This window comes from Ascaphus truei, chromosome 5, assembly GCF_040206685.1.
Source record: "Ascaphus truei isolate aAscTru1 chromosome 5, aAscTru1.hap1, whole genome shotgun sequence".
Classification (NCBI taxonomy): Eukaryota; Metazoa; Chordata; class Amphibia; order Anura; family Ascaphidae; genus Ascaphus; species Ascaphus truei.
In genome coordinates, this window is record NC_134487.1 from 285313774 (window position 1) to 285334620 (window position 20847).

The window sequence follows — 20847 nt, forward strand, 5'->3', positions numbered from 1 at the left end:
AATAATACATTTACTTTTTCAAAGGGGAAAAACCTGAGATAAATATCTTTTAGAAACGAGGCTGCTTCATACCGGTTCCTATATCTGTATGTAGAAGCGGTCTAGATTTGCCTAATTTCACGTGCGCAACTTCCACCTAATCCCGCTACTGCAGCAAAGAATTGCTCGCTTCAAATTAAAGCGAAAAATATTTAGGAATTCAAAAATAATCTTTCTTTTTTTTTTTTTTCACCGCAAAAAAATATATAGATTTGCTCCTATTTTTAGTTATAATTTAGTATTTGTCTTCATTTTGAGTGTGCAAATGGCTCTGTGGTTTGCATCGCTGTATAACTGGGCACAGGCCCCTCTGGCAGTGAAAGGGTCAATACTTCCATTCATTTTGTCGTTCTCTTCGTACGGATGATTCACAAACATTTTAGCAAGCGCTGCAAAGGGCTTTATAGGCATAAAATAACAAGCGGGCACATGCATCCCCCTGGTGCCATGTCCCTCCCCTGGTATTCAGACACACCGCTGCCAGGGCCCGACTGTTATATAACGGGCAGTCAGGGGCTCGCTGCAAAAATAACAGTGCCAGAGTTGTGTCAACATTTCTCCCATTGAGGCACACATTCCAGGCTTAGAGAAGCTTATTACTCAGTCTGCCACTGTCCCGTCTGCACGCTGGGGAATATTATACATTGGATATAGATATATACCATTGTGAAATTCTGGTGATACTAGTTATCCGCATTTGGGAGGTCATTCTTTTGTCTGGCCAAGGTACCAGCAACGCATGGCAAAACCCCAGAATACGCCCCTCCGCCCCCCCCAAAAACAAAAAATAAGGGGGGGAAACAGCATTTATATTTTTGTGAGAGGGCTTCACCTTTTAATTGTTTGCTGCCAATGCTGTACAAGTCACGTTGGTAGTGAAGAGGTTAATTCGACATCCTGTAGCTGGGTTGCTTTAATGTACAGTGCTAATCTGTATATTAAACACGGCTACATGTCCATGTACTTCTGTTGTAGCTTATTTTTTTTTGTACTCTACATTGCAAAGACGTGTGGTTTATATGTAATAGTGCTGTCCCAGTGCTAGCACAGCCGTGCACATAACGCCATACATTCTTATAGCAACCAGATCAGCTTATACCCCAATGTTATCTGAGAGACACAGGGGCATGTAATGTCCGGGTAGGAAACTCCAGTCCTCAAGGGCCACCAACAGGTCAGGTTTTAAGGCTATCCCTGCTTCAGCACAAGTGGCTCAGTTTTTTGAGCCACCTGTGCTGAAGCCGGATTACTCTGAAAGCCTGCCCTGTTAGGGGATCTTGGAGCAGGAGTTGAGAAGCCCTGATTGCATGAATTAAATGCGTTCCCTACCCGTTGGTCCTTTGCAGGATTGCTCCGCCTAACGCGGAAGCTTGTACAGAACTGGTGTTAAAATTACCGCCCCGCTGAGGAGCTGTTCCGTCTCTGTAGTCACTTTACTGTAAAACTCGAAAACAACGGGAGACCATTACGGCTGCCGGGACATCTCCCCCCACACTCTGCTCAGTCTCTGGGGCCAGTCGTAATGAGAGTAACGCATCATCATTTCCAAGATCTGCGTCCTGGGAGGACTTTCTGCGCCGCGTGCATTTTAAATGTGTCTCAATGCTGTAAACAAGGCTGCAGCCCCCTGATATTTGGAATTGGTGCAGCCTCATATCTCTGCTGTAGTCATGACTCACGGAAAGGATACTGTGTCTGGTTAACTGTTTGTGATTTCCTTCACCACTCTGATTTAAGATGATACACACACCCTCTGCCCTCACTTTTAGAAGGAACATTTACATCTTGTTGTTGGTGTTCCTGGGCTGACTGCTGTTACAGCTGCGATACCAAGTGTGACCACCGAGCACAACCACTTATTACTGCCAGGCTTGCCAGCAAAGGGGTTCAGCTGAATGCACAATCTCCCTACGCATAAAACAGGTTATAAACAGTGTATAAACCATACTTTCATACGAGTTTGCATAACATTGTATAAGTATTTCAAAGGGTTTAGTTACTATGGAGACACTAAAAGCCTATACACCCTGCCCCTGTCCTTACGTCAAATGCAGTTGTACCAAAAGCTACCAGGTTCTAATGCCTTGTGCTTCTCTCTCTCTCTTGTCCCCCCCCATCCATCTCTCTCTCCCCCCCCATCCATCTCTCTTCCCCCCCATCCATCTCTCTTCCCCCCCATCCATCTCTCTTCCCCCCCATCCATCTCTCTTCCCCCCCATCCATCTCTCTTCCCCCCCCCCATCCATCTCTCTTCCCCCCCATCCATCTCTCTTCCCCCCCCACCCCCATCCATCTCTCTTCTCCCCCACCCCCATCCATCTCTCTTCCCCCCCATCCATCTCTCTTCCCCCCCCCCATCCATCTCTCTTCCCCCCCCCCCATCCCTCTCTCTTCCCCCCCATCCCTCTCTCTTCCCCCCCATCCATCTCTCTTCCCCCCCCATCCATCTCTCTTCCCCCCCCATCCATCTCTCTTCCCCCCATCCATCTCTCTTCCCCCCCATCCATCCATCCATCCATCTCTCTTCCCCCCCATCCATCCATCCATCTCTTTCCCCCCGCCCCATCCATCCATCCATCCATCCATCTCTCTTTCCCCCCGCCCCATCCATCCATCCATCTCTCTTTCCCCCCGCCCCATCCATCCATCCATCCATCCATCCATCTCTTTCCCCCCGCCCCATCCATCCATCCATCCATCCATCATCTCTCTTTCCCCCCGCCCCATCCATCCATCCATCCATCCATCCATCCATCTCTCTTTCCCCCCGCCCCATCCATCCATCTCTCTTTCCCCCCGCCCCATCCATCCATCCATCCATCCATCCATCTCTCTTTCCCCCCGCCCCATCCATCCATCCATCCATCTCTCTTTCCCCCCGCCCCATCCATCCATCCATCCATCTCTCTTTCCCCCCGCCCCATCCATCCATCCATCCATCCATCCATCCATCCATCTCTCTTTCCCCCGCCCCATCCATCCATCTCTTTCCCCCCGCCCCATCCATCCATCCATCTCTCTTTCCCCCCGCTCCATCCATCCATCTCTCTTTCCCCCCGCCCCATCCATCCATCCATCCATCCATCCATCCATCTCTCTTTCCCCCCGCCCCATCCATCCATCCATCCATCCATCTCTCTTTCCCCCCGCTCCATCCATCCATCCATCCATCCATCTCTCTTTCCCCCCGCCCCATCCATCCATCCATCCATCCATCTCTCTTTCCCCCCGCCCCATCCATCCATCCATCCATCCATCTCTCTTTCCCCCCGCCCCATCCATCCATCCATCCATCCATCCATCTCTCTTTCCCCCCGCCCCATCCATCCATCCATCTCTCTTTCCCCCCGCCCCATCCATCCATCCATCCATCTCTCTTTCCCCCGCCCCATCCATCCATCCATCTCTCTTTCCCCCCGCCCCATCCATCCATCCATCTCTCTTTCCCCCCGCCCCATCCATCCATCCATCCATCCATCTCTCTTTCCCCCGCCCCATCCATCCATCCATCTCTCTTTCCCCCCGCCCCATCTCTCTCCATCTCTCTCCTCCCCATATCTCTCTTCTCTTCCCCCCCCCCCCAGGGTGCGCTTTTCAACGTGGACTCGGAGGAGGAAGAGGGACTTATCGCTGAAGACAGCAACGACATCTACATCCTAACGAGTGATAACTCTGAGCAGCTGTCCCCTCACGAAAGCCTGGCCATCTCTTCCTCCTGGCAGACAGCGAGCCTGCCTACCTCCCTGGGGCCCGAGTCCTGGCAGCAGGTAGCCATGGATCCCGAGGAGCTGAAGAGCCTGGACAGCAACGGGGGAGGCGAGGAGCGGAGTGAAAACAACTCGTCCAACTCGGACATTGTCCACGTGGAGAAGGAGGAAATCGCGGCGGTCATCGAGGAGGCCGCTGCTGCCATCGAGGGAGCCGCTGCTGTGGTAGTGGACACTTTGGCTCACGAGGAGGAGGCCGAAGACAGAGCAGTTCCAGTGGCCCCATCGGTATTGACTTCAGCCCTCAAGGCTGCACTGGCAACAGCACCGGTGGAAGAGAGAGGTAGTCCCCCATCGCCCATAATACAGCCGGAGCCACCAAAAGTAGATAGATCCACCAAGAGAGGGTCGGAAAAAGTATATCCAACCCCGTCAGTGGGGGGCAATGAAGAGAGCCAGCCAACTTCAGAAGAGAAGGGAGAATTTCCCTCTTCCCGGCCGCTGCCTCCACCACCTCCGCAGGCGGAAGAAGATGAATCGGCGCTGCTGCCGGAGGGGAATTACATCCTGCTGTACGGAGGGTTGGCAGCCGTGGCTGCCATTTTTGCAGTGGGGGTGTACATGGCGCTGAGGAAAACGTAGAAGCGAGAGGGCGTGAGCGTCCGTCGTCCCCCCCACCCACTTTTCAATCCTGTGATCAGTCTCCTCTCGTATACTAATGTTGCCATTACCCCAGCCAGATCAACCATAGCGCGGCGGCAAGGTTAAAGCAGCAATCTTATTCCGAACCACCAGGTTTTTCCTGGTGCTGACCGGCGAGGGGGCCCCCTTTTGATCCTTATGATTTAATTTTAATCTCTGGTGGGTTTGGAGTAATAAAATGACCATCGGTGAATCCCGAAGCACCTGAGCACCCTAGTGGTGGAGATTTTCACTTTACTGGCTTGTTATGAGTATTAAAAATGGCTGCTTCCAACATCACTCGATGGGCCAACAAGTACATAGCAGCTTTGCGCCACGATTATTGAGATACGGTGGCGTCACCATTAGGTGTTGATGACTATATTTTAAATACCCCCACCAAAAAAAATCAAATTTAAAAAAAAACAATGTTTATGGAACATGGGGAGGAAATGGACTGTACAGGAGCGATAATTGGGGTATTTGGGCCCTGGTAGATGCCCAAATTCAGGTAAGGGGGGAGAGGAGGTGGAAGGCGGGATTGCTGCTTTTGATTATAGATTTTGTCTAGCAAGAATTGAGCTGTTCATTTAAACTTTTTTTTTGTTTGTTTTCACATTTTGAGAGGGCAATTAAACGCCCCTGATATATTTTCATGAGATTTAAGAGGGGGTGGTGGATTTCTAGGTTGGAATCTCCCTTTTTTGGGGAGGGGGGGGGGGAAGGGGGAGAAGGGGCCTGCTGCCCCTCCTCTGAATAGCCGATAGGAGGGTAATTAGATGAGACTCTCTCTCCCCAGTACAGCTGCCCGAGGTGAAGGGTTCGTTTCCTGCTGCTAGGAAACCTGTGCATTGCAAAATATATATATTTTTTAACAGAAATCACTTATACTTTTACTGAGATCTACAATAGTGTATGGTGTGGTATAGCCTTAGGGGGTGGGGGGGGGGGGGGTTAGATAGAGAGACAATAAATCACTATGGTCCTGTTACCAGCTACACATTACACATTCTCCCCCCTATGCATTACATGTTACCCCCCACACCTCCCATTACACGCTACACCTCCCATTACACGCTACCACCCCTACACCTCCCATTACACGCTACCCCCTACACATCCCCTTACTCGTAACCCCCCCCTACACATCCCATTACATGTTACATCCCCCACACCTCCCATTACACGCTACCCCCACCTCCCATTGCACGCTACCCCCCTACACCTCCCATTACACGCTACCCCCCCACACCTCCCATTACACGCGACCTCCCATTACTCGTAACCCCCCTACACATCCCATTACTCGTAACCCCCCTACACATCCCATTACTCGTAAACCCCCCTACACATCCCATTACTCGTAACCCCCCCTACACATCTCATTACTCGTAACCCCCCCCCCTACACATCCCATTACATGTTACCACTCCCCCTCCCCCCTCTTCCCTACACCTCACTTCCCCCGCGGTGCACTGGGCGTCAGGTTAGAGAAGAACTACTGTCCCAAGCGGACGCCTGTGCTTAATCCTTTCCATGCACCGAGTGGCTGGTTCTCCTGGCTGTGAAGTGGTCACGTTGGGGGACGTTTTTAGCAATGTCCAGCTGGCCGTGTGTAGCCATATTGCGCATTTACAGGGTCTTCATTTTCTTTTCCTCTGGCCCAAGCAGGAAACGCTTAACGGCCAGAGCGGCCTGCACCGCGTGTAGCCAAGCCATGCGATTTGGCTTTTGACATTTTAACCCCTTTAGTGGTGGAGCAGTTTCCTTCTTTTGCAGCCCATGCCCCAACTGTCCTCCGATGCTTTAAACGGTGACCGGGCCGATCACACTGTATTGCAGCGCTCGGACAGCCCCACTGCAAAGACTAAGGGCTACTGCCACTTTACGCACCCAGTCACACTTATTAAACATACATTGACGCAACAATGTTAGGGCATGAGCCTCCTTTTGGATTAAATAATCAGACACTGCTTTAGTTAGGGACTCAGGTGACTCATCTTGGGAGCAACACTGGAATCGCTGCAACATTCCCGGCTTATTGACGTTGGACTCGCCGTCCTTAGAGAGATCCGACCACCAGTTACATTGAATGACATGCTAAATATCAACAGTATTTTCTTGTGTAGAGAATGAAACTGCTCTCCCTACAGTAAGGGTGCTCAATCCACTCCTCACCACTCTTCCCTCCCCCCCCCCCCCCCCAAACAGGTCAGGTTTTCAAGATATCCCTACTTCAGCACAGCCGTCTCAAGCAAAGACTGAGCCACCTGTGATGAAGCTGGAACTGATTGAGCCACCTGTGTTGAAGCTGGGATATCGTGAAAACCTGACCTGTTTGGAGGGGGGGGGGGGAGTTTGGCCTTGAGGATGGAGTGGAGCAACCCTGCTCTACAACACAGACACAAAATCATATGGGGGTGGGGGTGGGGGAGAGAAGGGTAGTGATGACTCCCTATTCTGTGAAAGCTTCCAGTGACCCCGCTGCACCCTGTGAACACCTCATTGAACATTTGCACACTACATCGGAATCCAGATATCGATTTCATCTTCCTACGATAAAAAGCGCCTGGATGGGGGGCGCTCTAGCAGCATAAGGGGTTAATATTGTGTAAAAAAAAAAAAAAACCTCGCCGCCACCAATTCCTAGTGAAACGGATGAAACTATTTGGAGATCGTATGACACTTTATAAATAAGTGGATTTTTTTTGTCCCCTCGATCCTGGCTTTGTGTTGTTATTGCCCGGTGGCGTTTCACGCTCGGCACAATCCGAGCTTCGGACGGAGGGGGTCGGGGTCAGATATGAAGGATAAAATGGCTGAGCGTGCTTTACACCAGGGCTGGGCCCTGCAGTGTGCATGTTACGTACAGGGAGATTTCGTGCCATGTTTACTAAGCAGTGCTACACCATAAGATACCTGGCACAGCTCAGTAAATATGGTCTTATGGCGTGGCACATTGCTGCTTTAAGGGCCATAACTGCTGTCATGCTCAACCTTTATTTTTTTAATGATTTGTTCACGGACTTGGCGTTACGCGCTCCCGCCAAAGCGGAAACGCGCTATTTTTTAATTTCTTTTTCTTAAACTTGGGATCGACCGGTCCCAGACATACCGCTTCAGTTGCCGATATTTTCCTACCCCCTTTACGGAGACCAAAAATGGCTGCCAACTCTCGCAGGCCCCAATTCGAAGCCATCAAAGTCGCCTGGGAGATATCAGCGCAGCTTCCTATTTCGACGACTGTTTAACCCCTCGAGTGCTGGAGGGGCCCCAGAGTGCCATGGCCCATCCGGCAAAGCTCGGATCACGTGACCGCGGTGAACCCTTAACCTGCACACGGCGGAGGAAACCACAGGATGCAATCTAACCTGGGGGAAAAAGCTCCAGTCCTCAAGCGCCACCAACAGACCAGGTTTTCAGGATATCCCTGCTTAAGCACTGGTGGCTCAGTCATGATTGAACCACCTGTGCTGAAGCAGGGGTCTCCTGAAAACTTGACCTGTTAGTAGCCCTTGAGGACTGAAATTGCGTCAACCCTGGCCTAGGGACTCCCAAAATGGTTAAATGTCCAGGAAACAATACCGGTAAGTGTCTCGGGAACAGGGGGCCGACACATTGCGCAGTTCAGCTCTGCAGGGCACCCCAGTTACCATTTTTAAAACGACCACTATGGCAGTGCTGCAGGATTGCTGCGTTCTTGCGGATGTGGGAGGGAGAGCGGGATGAGAGCTGAGAGCAAACAAAGAGCCCAGGGTGACGGGTGCAGCTGTAGTTCTCCCGCTTTTAACCCATTCACTTTCAGACTGGCCCATAATGCACTGCAGCACCGTGCGTTAACTATAGCGCTGACGTGTGCACAATAGCCTTACAGTGGAAAACGCCAACACCAGTCACGGTTACAGCGGTCCAAGACGGGGGGAGGGGGGGGTCAGGTAACTTACCTGGCTACAGTCCACACTTCTCCATGGCAACGTGACGTCACATGACCCCGCAGTGCTATTTTGACGCCGCATTAGAGGTAAAAACCCCGAATACCAACACCGCCCCAAAAACCTTAACCCCTTACCCTAACACTCCTATCCTTAACCACTAAATGACCATACCTTGACGAAGCGTCCCTCTGCTTCCAAGCGCCGGCAGAGACTTGGCCGTGACCAAAATGTCCCATTCCGCAGTTCCAGCCCTGAGAGACTTTCCTTTGTACTATTTATCAGGAGTCGGCAACAGGCCGCACGAGGCCTCGGTAACCACAGTTTGGCTTTTATTACTCTTAAGAAACGTTAACCAGAAAAAACAAAACAGGCATATGCAAAACATTCATTCATTTTTTAATTTGATCTGTCTGGGGAAAAAAAACCAACGGGCGCTATCGCAATGTTACAGACCGAATAGAAAACAGCAACGTGTATTAACTAGAAATCCGGGAGCGCAAAACTGGCGCAGCCCTAAACACTTCCTATGTCCATTGCTGGGCGAGAGGGGAGGGGGGGAGGGTTGTTAACCATTTCACTGCCGGGGCGGTTCAAGTAAAAGGAGTTTAAACTACTTACAATATAGAACATAAAAAGCCATACATTGAAGACCTCTTTGGCAGGGAGATGACATGGCAGCTTTTATTTGGTGACCCTGCGGTCATGTTTTTTTAGTTGTCCAGCAGGCTAGATTTGTAGTATTTTGAGGGTCAAAACCGGGAAACAAAAAAAAAAAACACAGGGTCCCCGGACGATGGATGAGCTCCAGGTGAGATTAAAAAATATATACGGTTTGGGGGGGGGGGGGGGGGATTAATGCTTTAATGGGAGAAAATTTTTAAATATGTTCTATGTATCAGATTTATATAAGAAGTTTATTTGGAATTTTTATCTAAAAAAACGTGAACAAAAAGGTTAACGAATAAAATTAAAATAGAAACTGCCTGGAAATGACAGCTGCGATGTGCGGCCCCTGAAGGTCCAAAGGAGTTTACTTGGGGGCTTGGACTCCAGGATTTTGCCACCCCCCCGGCTTGGTCAGCAGCCACGTGCGCTCAACTTCCACAAGCAGGGTCACAGCCGTCAAAGCTTCTTCCCACTTCAAAGGCTGGTCTGGGCGCAGCCGACTGCGCGCTCACCTCTGCACGGAGGAAGAAAGATGGGGGAGCACGGTGAGAATGTAACATACCGCAGAATCGCGGGTGGTGGAGCAAATCTGCATATTAACTCTTTCCCTGCCTGAGGGAATCGGCAACTCTTTGGAAGCAGCCAAAGGGCAGTTTAAATTTGTTGCACTACTCAGGGGGCAGTTCCCCCTAACCCTGGGGTGCTCAACTCCAGTCCTCAAGCTATACCCCGCCCCCCCCCCCCCTTCCCTCCCAACAGGTCAGGTTTTCAGGATATCCCAGCTTCAGCGCAGGTGGTTCAATCAAAGGCTAAGGCCGCGCTTAGGGTGCCAGAGACGCGACCGATGACGTCACCCATCGCCATTGCGAAAGTTAAATTTCAAGTTCAGGCGACGTCGCTGGCTACAAGGCCAGCGACGTCATAAAAGGGGGAGGGCAGAGGGACGGAGAAGCTCTCCGATTGGTTACATTGAGAGACCGCCGCTGAAAAAATCAAATATCAGTGACTTCCAGATTTTTGGTAGCGCTGCTGCTTTGTCGCGTGCATCATAAGCACCGACGACAGCAACAATGCATTTGTTTTGACGCGACTGTCGCCGGCACTATAAGCGCAGCCTTAGTTGAAGACGGAGTCTCTGATTTAGCCACCTGTGCTGAAGCAGGAATGTCCTGAAACCCTGACTGTTTAAGGGGGGCTTGAGGACTGGAGTTGAGGACCCCTGGCCTAATTGGAGGGTTTTTTTTTAAATCTAAGCCAATGCAGCAAGTGAAAAAATAGACATCAGAACACAGGGAGTTAAAATACAATGATGTCACATATTATATAATACTCCCGCCCATTGAAATTCCTGTATGCAGAAAGTGCATTTTCAAATCTGACTTGAAGCGAGGAGATAAGGCCTGGCATCTACAGTGTCCCAAAAGGGACAATTATTTATTCATGTCACTTTTAAAATGTTATATTTAAAGTAGAACTAGAATCCCCCAATAAATACAGTGAATGTAAAAAAAAAAAACACATTTTACAGAACAAAGAAAATGATAGTAAGTAAAAGCACTTAAAACTGGTTAATATAATGCATCTTACATTGCAAACCGGAATAGTAAAACATATACGGGGGTGTAAAACTGTAACTTCTCATTCTGCCGCCTGAGTATAAACCAGGGATGGTCAGCCTCAGTTCTCAAGAGCTACCAACAAGGTCAGGTTTTCAGGATATCCCTGCTTCAGCACAGGTGGCTCAATCAGTGGCTCAGTCTTTGACTGTGCTGAAGCAGGGATATCCTGAAAAACCTGACCTTGTTGGTAGGTCTTGAGAACTGAAGCCGACCATCCCTGGTATAAACACACAATTGTTATCGTAAGAGGCTGTATAGGAAGCTTCCTAAAAACTATAATCAGCTGAAGTTGGAGACTTGGGAGTCTTCATTAATGAGGGGCATGCATGTTTAGGTGAGCGCAGTCGAGACAAGAGGAACATGAAGGAGACAGGCGTGCACAGAGCTCAGGGGAGAGAAGGGAGAATGATACAGCGTTTCTCATTCATTGGTTGTCACCAGAACATGTAATATGGACCTGTTGGTCCATATGTCCTGAACCCAACTGGTGGTTAGCAGCGATCTGGTGTTCCAAGCTTCAGGTCTAATTCAGGCTGACGGAATAGCAAAGGGTGATAACACAGCCTTTCACATGGGGGAGCCTGGTTTGAACCTCAGCGTCTAAACTCTCTGTGTTACTTTCAGAAAAATCAACTTGTCTCTCGATGACTCGGGCACCAAAAATTAGATTGTAAGCTCTTTGGGGTAAGGACTCTTGCAAATGCAATGTATGAAGAATGTTAGGGCTGCGTCCATGGTGACGGCCCGCTCGCGTCCGTATGCGTGAAGTCCCCTGCGTTGTAGCGGGAGAGTTTTGTGGCCAGGCTAGACGCGATGGGGAGGCGTGGCCGTGACGTCAGAGATGGTTCACCCTCATTGGGCGAACCGCTCATGTGACCTGGCCGTCGCCCGCCGTGGAATCAAATGTAACCGATTCCGCGCGCTGTCGCGGTCCATGGCTGCGATCATTGCCTTAAGGCATTGTAACCGCGGCACCCGCGCCCGTCTCCCCGAACATGGCCGCAGCCTTAGAGAAGACAAAATATTCAAAGAGAAATGGATTGTATTTGGGGAGAGGGGGCTATTGCTTGAAGAGGTAAAGACCCTAGAAGTGTTTGTCGTGAAGGTAGAGGGAGAGTAACCGGAGCCGCGGCCCGAGACACCCACCTGTCCAGCCAGGCGCAGTAAGCAGGTCAGATAGTTCCTCTGGATGTACGCGGCCGTGCAATGGAAGACGCGGTGCAGAAGAGCTGGGACGTTACGAGCCATCTTCGTGGTGAGGGTCATGGCGATGACCACAGAGGCGCTCTCCTGCTCAATGCCGGGGGGGAGACTCCCCAACAGACTGTTTACCTGCTCCAAGAACCGCTAAGAAAAAATAACAATTAGAGTTTGAAGGAATGTTCTCCTGCATTGTCTCAAAGACCATTGTACTGCACTGTAGAATATGTTGGCAACACATACGTACGCACACACACACACTTTAATTCTGTGTCTCAATATGACTCACCTCCTCAGTAAGAGTTTCATTCAACATCTGCTCGATCAGCTTGTCTATAACTTCCTGCTTTATCTTCCCTTCCAGCTGGTCCCCCATCCTTGCCAGCTGAGCCCCTATAGAGCAACACAACGCCTCGTCTACCTCCTCCCCTGGGGAGATAAAGAGAGAGGAGCTGAAGCCAGGCTGGTCGCGGCCATTTTGCCTCGACCAAATGACCGCCGGTGCTTAGCCGTACACTCGGCCGTGGGCTATTTCGCCAGTAAGGTATGTCCCTAACCTTAGCCCTTACCCTAACCGCTAACGCCCCTAACGTAACACGTCGGGTTACGGTGATCTGGCACAGGGGGATTAAACGCGTCGGGTTACGGTGATCTGGCACGGGGGAATTAAACGCGTTGGTTTACGGTGATCTGGGGCAGGGAGATGAAACGCGTTGGGTTATGGTGATCTGGGGCAGGGGGGTGAAATCTATCAGATTAGCGTGATCTGGGGCAGGGGGGTGAAAAGCGTCGGGATACGGTGATCTGGGGCAGGAGGATTAAACGCAGCATGTTACGGTGATCTGGGTCAGGTGGATTAAATGCGGCAGGTTACGGTGATCTGGGGCAGGGGGATTAAACGCGCCGGATGTCACGGTAGCTAGTGATAGGTTATAATATACACCAAATATCTGGGTTGAATTGAACACGACTTAGATATAATAAATATAGTTTATTCCTTAAAGAAGGAGAACACACAAGATGATACAAATAACAGACAAGAAATAGCACTTACTTAAGGGTTGGACAATGAAGCAATCAGGAACAGGATTGGCAATTCATTCAGCAATACAGGTTCAAATGAAGACATCACGAAAGACCCTGGGTATAGGGCTTACACTCGTTTATATGGAGTTTCAGCCCCATACCCTAACCTTGGGCGCCTGAAAGTCTACCAACTTGTATCTAGTCAGGAAACCCGTTTGTCTGTAGGTGTGAATTATGGCACTTACAGACCACTCAGGCTCTGCGTTTCTCCGCCCTATTGTACACAATTAGAGTGGTCAAGTCTTTGATCAGGGGGGCTGTTGCAGACAAAGAGTCTCCCTCCTGAACATCAACATAAAGCAGAGCCTGTAACTTTCCCAGGCTTTTATACCAGCCTTGCAAAACAGTATATTCTTTAATATCTACACATATTAAAATAATCCGTTCTGTGGGTCTGAGCAGGCTGAAATTTGCTAGGTTTTCATGCCGGAGGACCCTTGCCATAGTGGCCTTCCACGACCCCCAGAACCGGAGATACAAAAAACAAGTTAAAATCCCCTATTAACGTTAATGCAGGATTCTCCGCTATAAGCTCAAAGAAATCTCTGCGTTTCACTCTCCCATTGAAATCAGTGTCCGTCCGGTGCAGTGATTGTTACCTCTTCTGGCACTGCGGTAAGCGGCTACGGCGAATTCCAATCCAACAACTGGAGTTCGTGAATAAGGCTGTGTATATTCAGGTTACCGGCACAAGTACTCACAGGCAGTACATATAGATCACACGAGTATCTTTAATCAGAAACTATCACTTATGGGTGGCTATAGATCATTCAACATATTACATATAATTACATATTACATATTACATATCACAACAACATATTTGTATACACCAGAGTGATGCAACTCTACAGCATTCATACATCAAATATACAACATCTATAAAAACTACAGGCTACGACACGCATTTAATTTGGTGTAATTATATTTCACACAATCTTTCAAACAAAACTTCCTCCAACCAGCAGGGACTACATGCTGAAAAGGTTTTATATCGGGCCATAGTGCCACAAATCAACTACATATATATCCACTGAAGTTTTGGACATTCACAGAACGAACCACTTGCAAATATTATAGTGGACTTTTTCATCTCAGACTGCATTAGTCCAACAATTGGATACATGTGTTATATATGTTAGGATATTAATTAAACTCCTGATTTGGAGCCGTTTAATTGTAATATTTTTAATAAATTGTATTTTCTTTTTTTTACTGCTGCTTATTCTTTGGGAAACTTGGTTTAGCATTAGAGCGTCTAGTAATCAGTATCATATTCATGCACCAGGAGGGCTTCCTTTTTCTCCTAATATACCAGTTAGATTGTAAGCTCTCCGGGGCAGATTTCCTTTCCTGGTGTCTGATTTAATGTACACTGTATGTTGCATTTATTGTATTATAATCCCCTGTAATGCATTAGTACACCACATAAATACAGTATACATAAAAGGGATTTATGTCAAGTCTTTGTTTACAGCCCTGGAACCGTGGGGATCGCCGGAGCATAACCGAATTATATTTAGCAGTGGGGTTCCCCTGGTTTCCGAGAGGCTTACCTCTTTTAGTTACCAGTGTTCCTGTTCCAATCAGAATTGCTGCCAAATCGTGTGTGTCCCGCGCGCCAATATCGTCACGGGGATAACATTGCAGCTTCCTATTGGATTGATGTTTAAATATCCAGGAAGTAACAATGGTAACTAAACCGGTCAGTATCTCGTGAACCAGAGATCGGGGGTCCCTGGAGATTAGAATAATGCGGGTCAGGTCCGGAGGAACCGCCTGTTCCAAAGCCGTAAAAAAATTAATACATTGCTAAAAATGGAGCAATTATGGGGCAAAACTACCGAAATCAATGATTTTTGTCAAATTTGATTCACAGACCCCTTAGTGTCTGCCCCAGGGGTGGGCAACGTCAGTCCTCAAGAGTCCCCAACAGGTCAGGTTTTCAGGATATCCCTCCTTCAGCACAAGAGGCTCAATCCGTGAAGACTGGCCCACTGATTGAGCCACCTGTGCTGAAGCAGGGATATCCTGACCTTGTTAGTAGCTCTTGAGGACTGAAGCTGGCCATCACTGGGTTTATACCTGTGCTGAAGCAGGGATATCCTGAAAACCTGACCGGTTGGTGACCGTTGAGGACTGGAGTTGCCCCCCCCTGCCTCGGTGTTTAAAATCAACATTTTCTCCTGTGTTGAACAGCGGTCATTCTTTTTAATAAGACAGTCTTTTTTTTTGAGGACACTTTTACTGCTTCCTACACTCCCACCGCCCAGGACCTACCGCCCGTCTCCACCCTCGTCTTTTTACCACTGAGGTTTCCATCTGTCTGCAGCTCGCCATCATCTGCCAGCGTCCTATACTGAGGTGTCTTGGACTGGACCTCGTCCACCAGGAAGACGAGCTCATGGTGGAATTCATCATCATTGCCGCTGCAGCGGTGAGACTCCAGGAAGGAGAGAAGGATCAGCTCCACGTCCACAGCCATCCTGAGGGGTCCTGCGGAGAGGAGAATATTAACCTCCCAGACACCAAATATTTGAAAAGCTTATATCTCCTGAATAGATCGGAGCTGGGATTTTATGGTTTGTATCGCATGATGTGTTAAATAAATGTATCTTTGTAGTTGTATATTGTTTTGATCCGGAGAGGTGAACACAGATCGTCTAGCGTGCCCCTAGGGTTACTAGGTGTCCAGTATTGAACCGGACTGTCCTGTATTTGGACACGGTCCAGTAAAATATTAGAGGTAATACTAGACATGGAGGTGTCCGGTATTACCTCTCTGGACATAGTGACCTGAGCGACTTGGTAGGCCACGGGATTTCCCAGAGCAGTGTGTGGCTAGGGGGCTGGGCAGCTTCCTCCATCCTGATTGGCTGCATTACCCAGCAGCAGCCAATCAGGTGGAGGTGTCAGGAGCCTGGGGACAAAGAGAGGAGGAAACAGCATGGAGAGAGATGTGTATATGTGTGTCTCTCGAGGGCGTCGTAGCTTTCACCATTGTGTCCAGTATTATTTGAGAACTCGCTTGGGAACCCTACGAGAACCTACCCCGACAAAAGTATCAGAACTGGATCCATTTTCCAGTTTTAAACACCCCACATTAAGGAAACCTCTAACGATGCTACACGTAGAATAAGCACAAGTGACCGAGAGAATTAAATGCAATGTTTTTTTTTCATTCTTTTGTGCATCAATACAATGTGCACAATGACAAGTAATTAGCTAAGTTGCTGATCGATCCGTTCTCCTGTAATCGATCGCTGAAGATTCGGCTCGGGGGTTCACTAAATGCATCTTGGGTAATCTTCTGTCGCACTAACAGCCAAAGTTCTGCGAGGAAGGTCATGTGACCAGGCAGGCACTAGATTCAATTGGTTCACTGCTAGAGAGGGCAGGGCTCACAAAAGTGATGCTATTTCAGAAGGGGATGCGACTTTGTATATGGTTGCTATAGGAACAAAAATGCTTGTTACATTAGAATACATTAAAAATGTCTTTAACATTGTTTTTTTGAATGCTACAAGTCTTTTCTCATAGTACAGAACTGATTTATATATTTTTTAAATATACATGTAGGAGATATTGCTTGAATTGGATTGTTAAACTACAATCACTGATGTCATATAATGATGTCTTTTGTAAGAAAGAAAAAAACACGTACACATTATTTGTATTTCAACAACACATGAATACTTCTGCAAACCACTGTATATATATATTTTTTTTTCAGACAGCAGGAAATTGGTCTCCAGTAAACACCCCTCTTTATTATGAGTCATTTCGATACTAGAGGAAAGTCTTGAAGTTGGGAAATAACCAAACTGTAGACTAATCACTTTTAGAAATAATAGAACGTCATTAAAAATCCCCACACTTCCCCCGAAAAGGGACTTCTACTTTGTTATTAAAAACGGCAATTCAATCCAAAAGGAAATGGGAAAAATGAGAAAACGTTTACATATTTAGGGTCAGTCCGTTCTCACGTAGGGTCGCCAGGTGTCCAGTATTTGGACACTGTCCAGTAAAAAGTGAGAGGTAATACTGGACATGTATGTGTCCGGTATTCTCTTTCTGGACATAGTGACCTGACTGGCTTAGGGGGCAGAGGGATTTCCCCGAGCAGGGCTGTGGCTAGGGGGCTGGGCTGCTTCCTCCATCCTGAATGACTGCATTACCCAGTAGCAGCCAATCAAGAGGAGGTGTCAGGAGCCTGAGGGTTGGGGCCAAGGAGAGGAAACAGCATGGAGCGGAGGTGTGTGTCTCCGGAGGGCGTCGCACCTTTCACCATTGTGTCCAGTATTTTTGGAGAAGCTGCCCGGCAACCCTAGTTCAGGGACAAAAACCAGCAGAGGGTGAAGGATGTCTTTATATTTACTTAAATACAGATACTAAGTATTTATTCATTCCATTTTCAAATCTTAGCCTGTGGACAAGGAGCGAAAACGTGACATTTCTCACTGGCAGCCTCGTTTCTGAATATCCATTAAAAAAAAAAAAAAGCCTTTTTAAATTTATTTTGTAATCAATATTTCTCAAAAACAAGAAAATCATTCTGAACAATGTCACAAATAAGTGTATGTGGTCGGGGGGGGGGGGGGGGGGGGTGAATGTTTGGGTCATTTACACCAGACAAATGCACCTTTTCTCTGCTCTACGTCAGTGGGACTGCAACACGAACGCTGCAATCACACGGATGTGGACACTTTTATTCAAATGGCTTTTATAAAACTTGATATTTTTTTCCCCTCTTGATCACATCAATGTGAAATTCTCCAGCGCTTGTCTGTTTAGAGAAATATTGATGAAAAACCTGTTTTGTTTTTTTTAATATTGCAAGTTTCCCCAAAAACATGTGATTTACGGACAAACGTATACAGCGGTTCCTGTCCTGGAACAGGATTACACATTTTCTGTCTCCCTTTGCAGTTTTGACTATTCCTGTCTCCCTTGTTCAGCTGCCTGTAATTCTCCCCGTGCCAGCAGCTAGCTCAGTGATTCCCAACCTTGTTTGTTTGGAGGAACCCTTGAAGTATTTTGACAAATCTCGGGGAACCCCTATCTGGCTGACACATATTAGGTTCGACAGGGGTCAGACACAAAATTTCACACCTCACGAGCCCCCTCTATTTCCCACAATCTACCCCTGTATTTCTCTCCCCCCCTCCCGCCTCGCATGTATTTATCCCTTGCTCTCTTCCACTCTTACTCCCTCTTTATTTATTTATTTATTTATTTATAAAATATTTTACCAGGAAGTAATACATTGAGAGTTACCTCTCGTTTTCAAGTATGTCTTTTCCTCACTCCCTCCCGCCGCCCTCTCTTCTCTCACTCGCCCTTACCTTCCGTCTATTACCCCACTCTCACTCAATCCACCCTAAAAAATACATACCAAAAAAAACACCCCCCGGGGGGGGTTCTATGGTCCGTAGGAGGAACCCCTGAGACTGCTTCAAGGAGCCCTGGTTGGGAATCACTGAGCTAGCTGCATGTGTAAAAAAGAAACATTGCTACATTTGCCCTTCACACAGTTCTAGTTGGTTGCCCTGACAACCTTCCAATCCTCACAGATAGAAGAGCGATCCTGTCCTGTTTTACGAATCTGGGACAATTTACAGAAACGTGAGAACGAGCGCAGGGTCGCCGCGGTTCCCATAACATTTTTGAAAAGTTCACAAAAATCAGCAAAAAAACCGTTGGGGCCAAAAGTTTTACCAAAATGGCCCAAATTGTACAAAAAAAAAAAATCACTGTTTTGCGTTTAAAAACTCACGTGATATTTTTATTTGCTCTATGCCAGGGGTCCCAGACGTGGCGCCCACCAAGCCTTTTGTGGGTGTCCGCCAGGGCCGCCGTCAGCAGGGAGAGCCATGATAAGTGATCTTCTTCCCCACAGCGAGCCCGGCCTCTCTCCCCTACCCCACAGCGAGCCCGGCCTCTCTCCCCTACCCCACAGCGAGCCTCTCTCCCCTACCCCGCAGCGAGCCCGGCCTCTCTCCCCTACCCCGCAGCGGGCCCGGCCTCTCTCCCCTACCCCGCAGCGGGCCCGGCCTCTCTCCCCTACCCCGCAGCGGGCCCGGCCTCTCTCCCCTACCCCGCAGCGGGCCCGGCCTCTCTCCCCTACCCCGCAGCGGGCCCGGCCTCTCTCCCCTACCCCGCAGCGGGCCCGGCCTCTCTCCCCTACCCCGCAGCGGGCCCGGCCTCTCTCCCCTACCCCGCAGCGAGCCCGGCCTCTCTCCCCTACCCCGCAGCGGGCCTCTCTCCCCTACCCCGCAGCGGGCCTCTCTCCCCTACCCCGCAGAAGGCCCGGCCTCTCTCCCCTTCCCCGCAGCGGGCCCCGGCCTCTCTCCCCTTCCCCCGCAGCGGGCCCGGCCTCTCTCCCCTTCCCCGCAGCGGGCCCGGCCTCTCTCCCCTACCCCACAGCGGGCCCGGCCTCTCTCCCCTTACCCCACAGCGGGCCCGGCCTCTCTCCCCCTTCCCCACAGCGGGCCCGGCCTCTCTCCCCTACCCCACAGCGGGCCCGGCCTCTCTCCCCTACCCCACAGCGGGCCCGGCCTCTCTCCCCTACCCCACAGCGGGCCCGGCCTCTCTCCCCTACCCCACAGCGGGCCTCTCTCCCCTACCCCACAGCGGGCCTCTCTCCCTTACCCCACAGCGGGCCTCTCTCCCCCCTACCCCACAGCGGGCCTCTCTCCCCTACCCCACAGCGGGCCTCTCTCCCCTACCCCACAGCAGGCCCGGCCTCTCTCCCCTACCCCGCAGCGGGCCCGGCCTCTCTCCCCTTCCCCACAGCGGGCCCGGCCTCTCTCCCCTACCCCACAGCGGGCCTCTCTCCCCCCTACCCCACAGCGGGCCTCTCTCCCCTACCCCGCAGCAGGCACGGCCTCTCTCCCCTACCCCGCAGCGGGCCTCTCTCCCCTACCCCGCAGCGGGCCTCTCTCCCCTACCCCGCAGCAGGGCCGGCCTCTCTCCCCTACCCCGCAGCGGGCCTCTCTACCCTACCCCGCAGCGGGCCTCTCTCCCCTACCCCGCAGCGGGCCCGGCCTCTCTCCCCTTCCCCACAGCGGGCCCGGCCTCTCTCCCCTTCCCCACAGCGGGCCCGGCCTCTCTCCCCTACCCCACAGCGGGCCTCTCTCCCCTACCCTGCAGCAGGCCCGGCCTCTCTCCCCCTACCCCGCAGCGGGCCCGTCCTCTCTCCCCTACCCCACAGCGAGCCCGGCCTCTCTCCCCTTCCCCACAGCGGGCCTCTATCCCCTACCCCCGCAGCGGGCCCGCCTCTCTCCCCTACCCCACAGCGGGCCTCTCTCCCCTACCCTGCAGCAGGCCCGGCCTCTCTCCCCTACCCCACAGCGGGCCCGGACTTATTTGCATGTCATTACCCAGAATCCCTGGCTGCAGTGGAAGCATTGCATGTTAAGAGATAATGGGGAAGGACCGGGTTGCAGACCTGAGCAGGGTTTGTAACACAGAAGCCGCACGACTTAAAACAAAAAACGGCCACAGACTTCTCTGCGCTGATTGAATCCGCCGCAGGCGTTTGTATTGAATTGAAATGGCGGTTCTACTAAGCACGCAAACAGTTCACACATCTCTACAGAGGGGCCTGCTACGCCCTGCTGCAGCATGGGATATCCTGAAAACCAGACCCGTTGGTGGTCCTTGAGGACTGGAGTTGCCCACTCCTGGTTTTGACGCAACAGAGCGGCGCGCTGTCACTTCTACAGCACGGAGGGATTGTGCAGAGGGGGGCGGGGGGTTAAGGGGGTGGGAACAAGAACAGCTGTAACTGGTTTCTCCAACGGGACAGGTGCTAGGCAAATTAACGAGCTTCCAGCCAATCAGAGGGCTCATTCATTCAAAGTGTCTCCTGTCTCGCGCGTCCCGGTGCTGCTATTTCCACATCAGTCTGAC

The 20847-nt window shown here is 50.2% G+C and overlaps 2 protein-coding genes across 2 annotated transcripts in view; one reads left to right on the forward strand and one right to left on the reverse strand.

The window, feature by feature from the left end:
- The window catches only part of BCL2L13 (BCL2 like 13), a 34844-nt gene extending 27699 nt beyond the window's left edge, over positions 1-7145 (forward strand). The window contains exon 7 of the mRNA XM_075602427.1: positions 3624-7145. Coding sequence (XP_075458542.1) covers positions 3624-4388 — 765 coding nt within the window. The 3' untranslated portion in view covers positions 4389-7145. The remainder of the gene's footprint in view (positions 1-3623) is intronic.
- Positions 7146-8739: 1594 nt separating this feature from the next.
- The window catches only part of BID (BH3 interacting domain death agonist), a 29122-nt gene continuing 17014 nt past the window's right edge, over positions 8740-20847 (reverse strand). Inside the window, exons 2-5 of the mRNA XM_075602428.1 lie at positions 15214-15429; positions 12137-12276; positions 11794-11994; positions 8740-9542 (exon numbers count right to left, since the gene is read on the reverse strand). Of these exons, the coding sequence (XP_075458543.1) occupies positions 9537-9542; positions 11794-11994; positions 12137-12276; positions 15214-15418 (552 nt within the window). The 5' untranslated portion in view covers positions 15419-15429 and the 3' untranslated portion in view covers positions 8740-9536. The remainder of the gene's footprint in view (positions 9543-11793; positions 11995-12136; positions 12277-15213; positions 15430-20847) is intronic.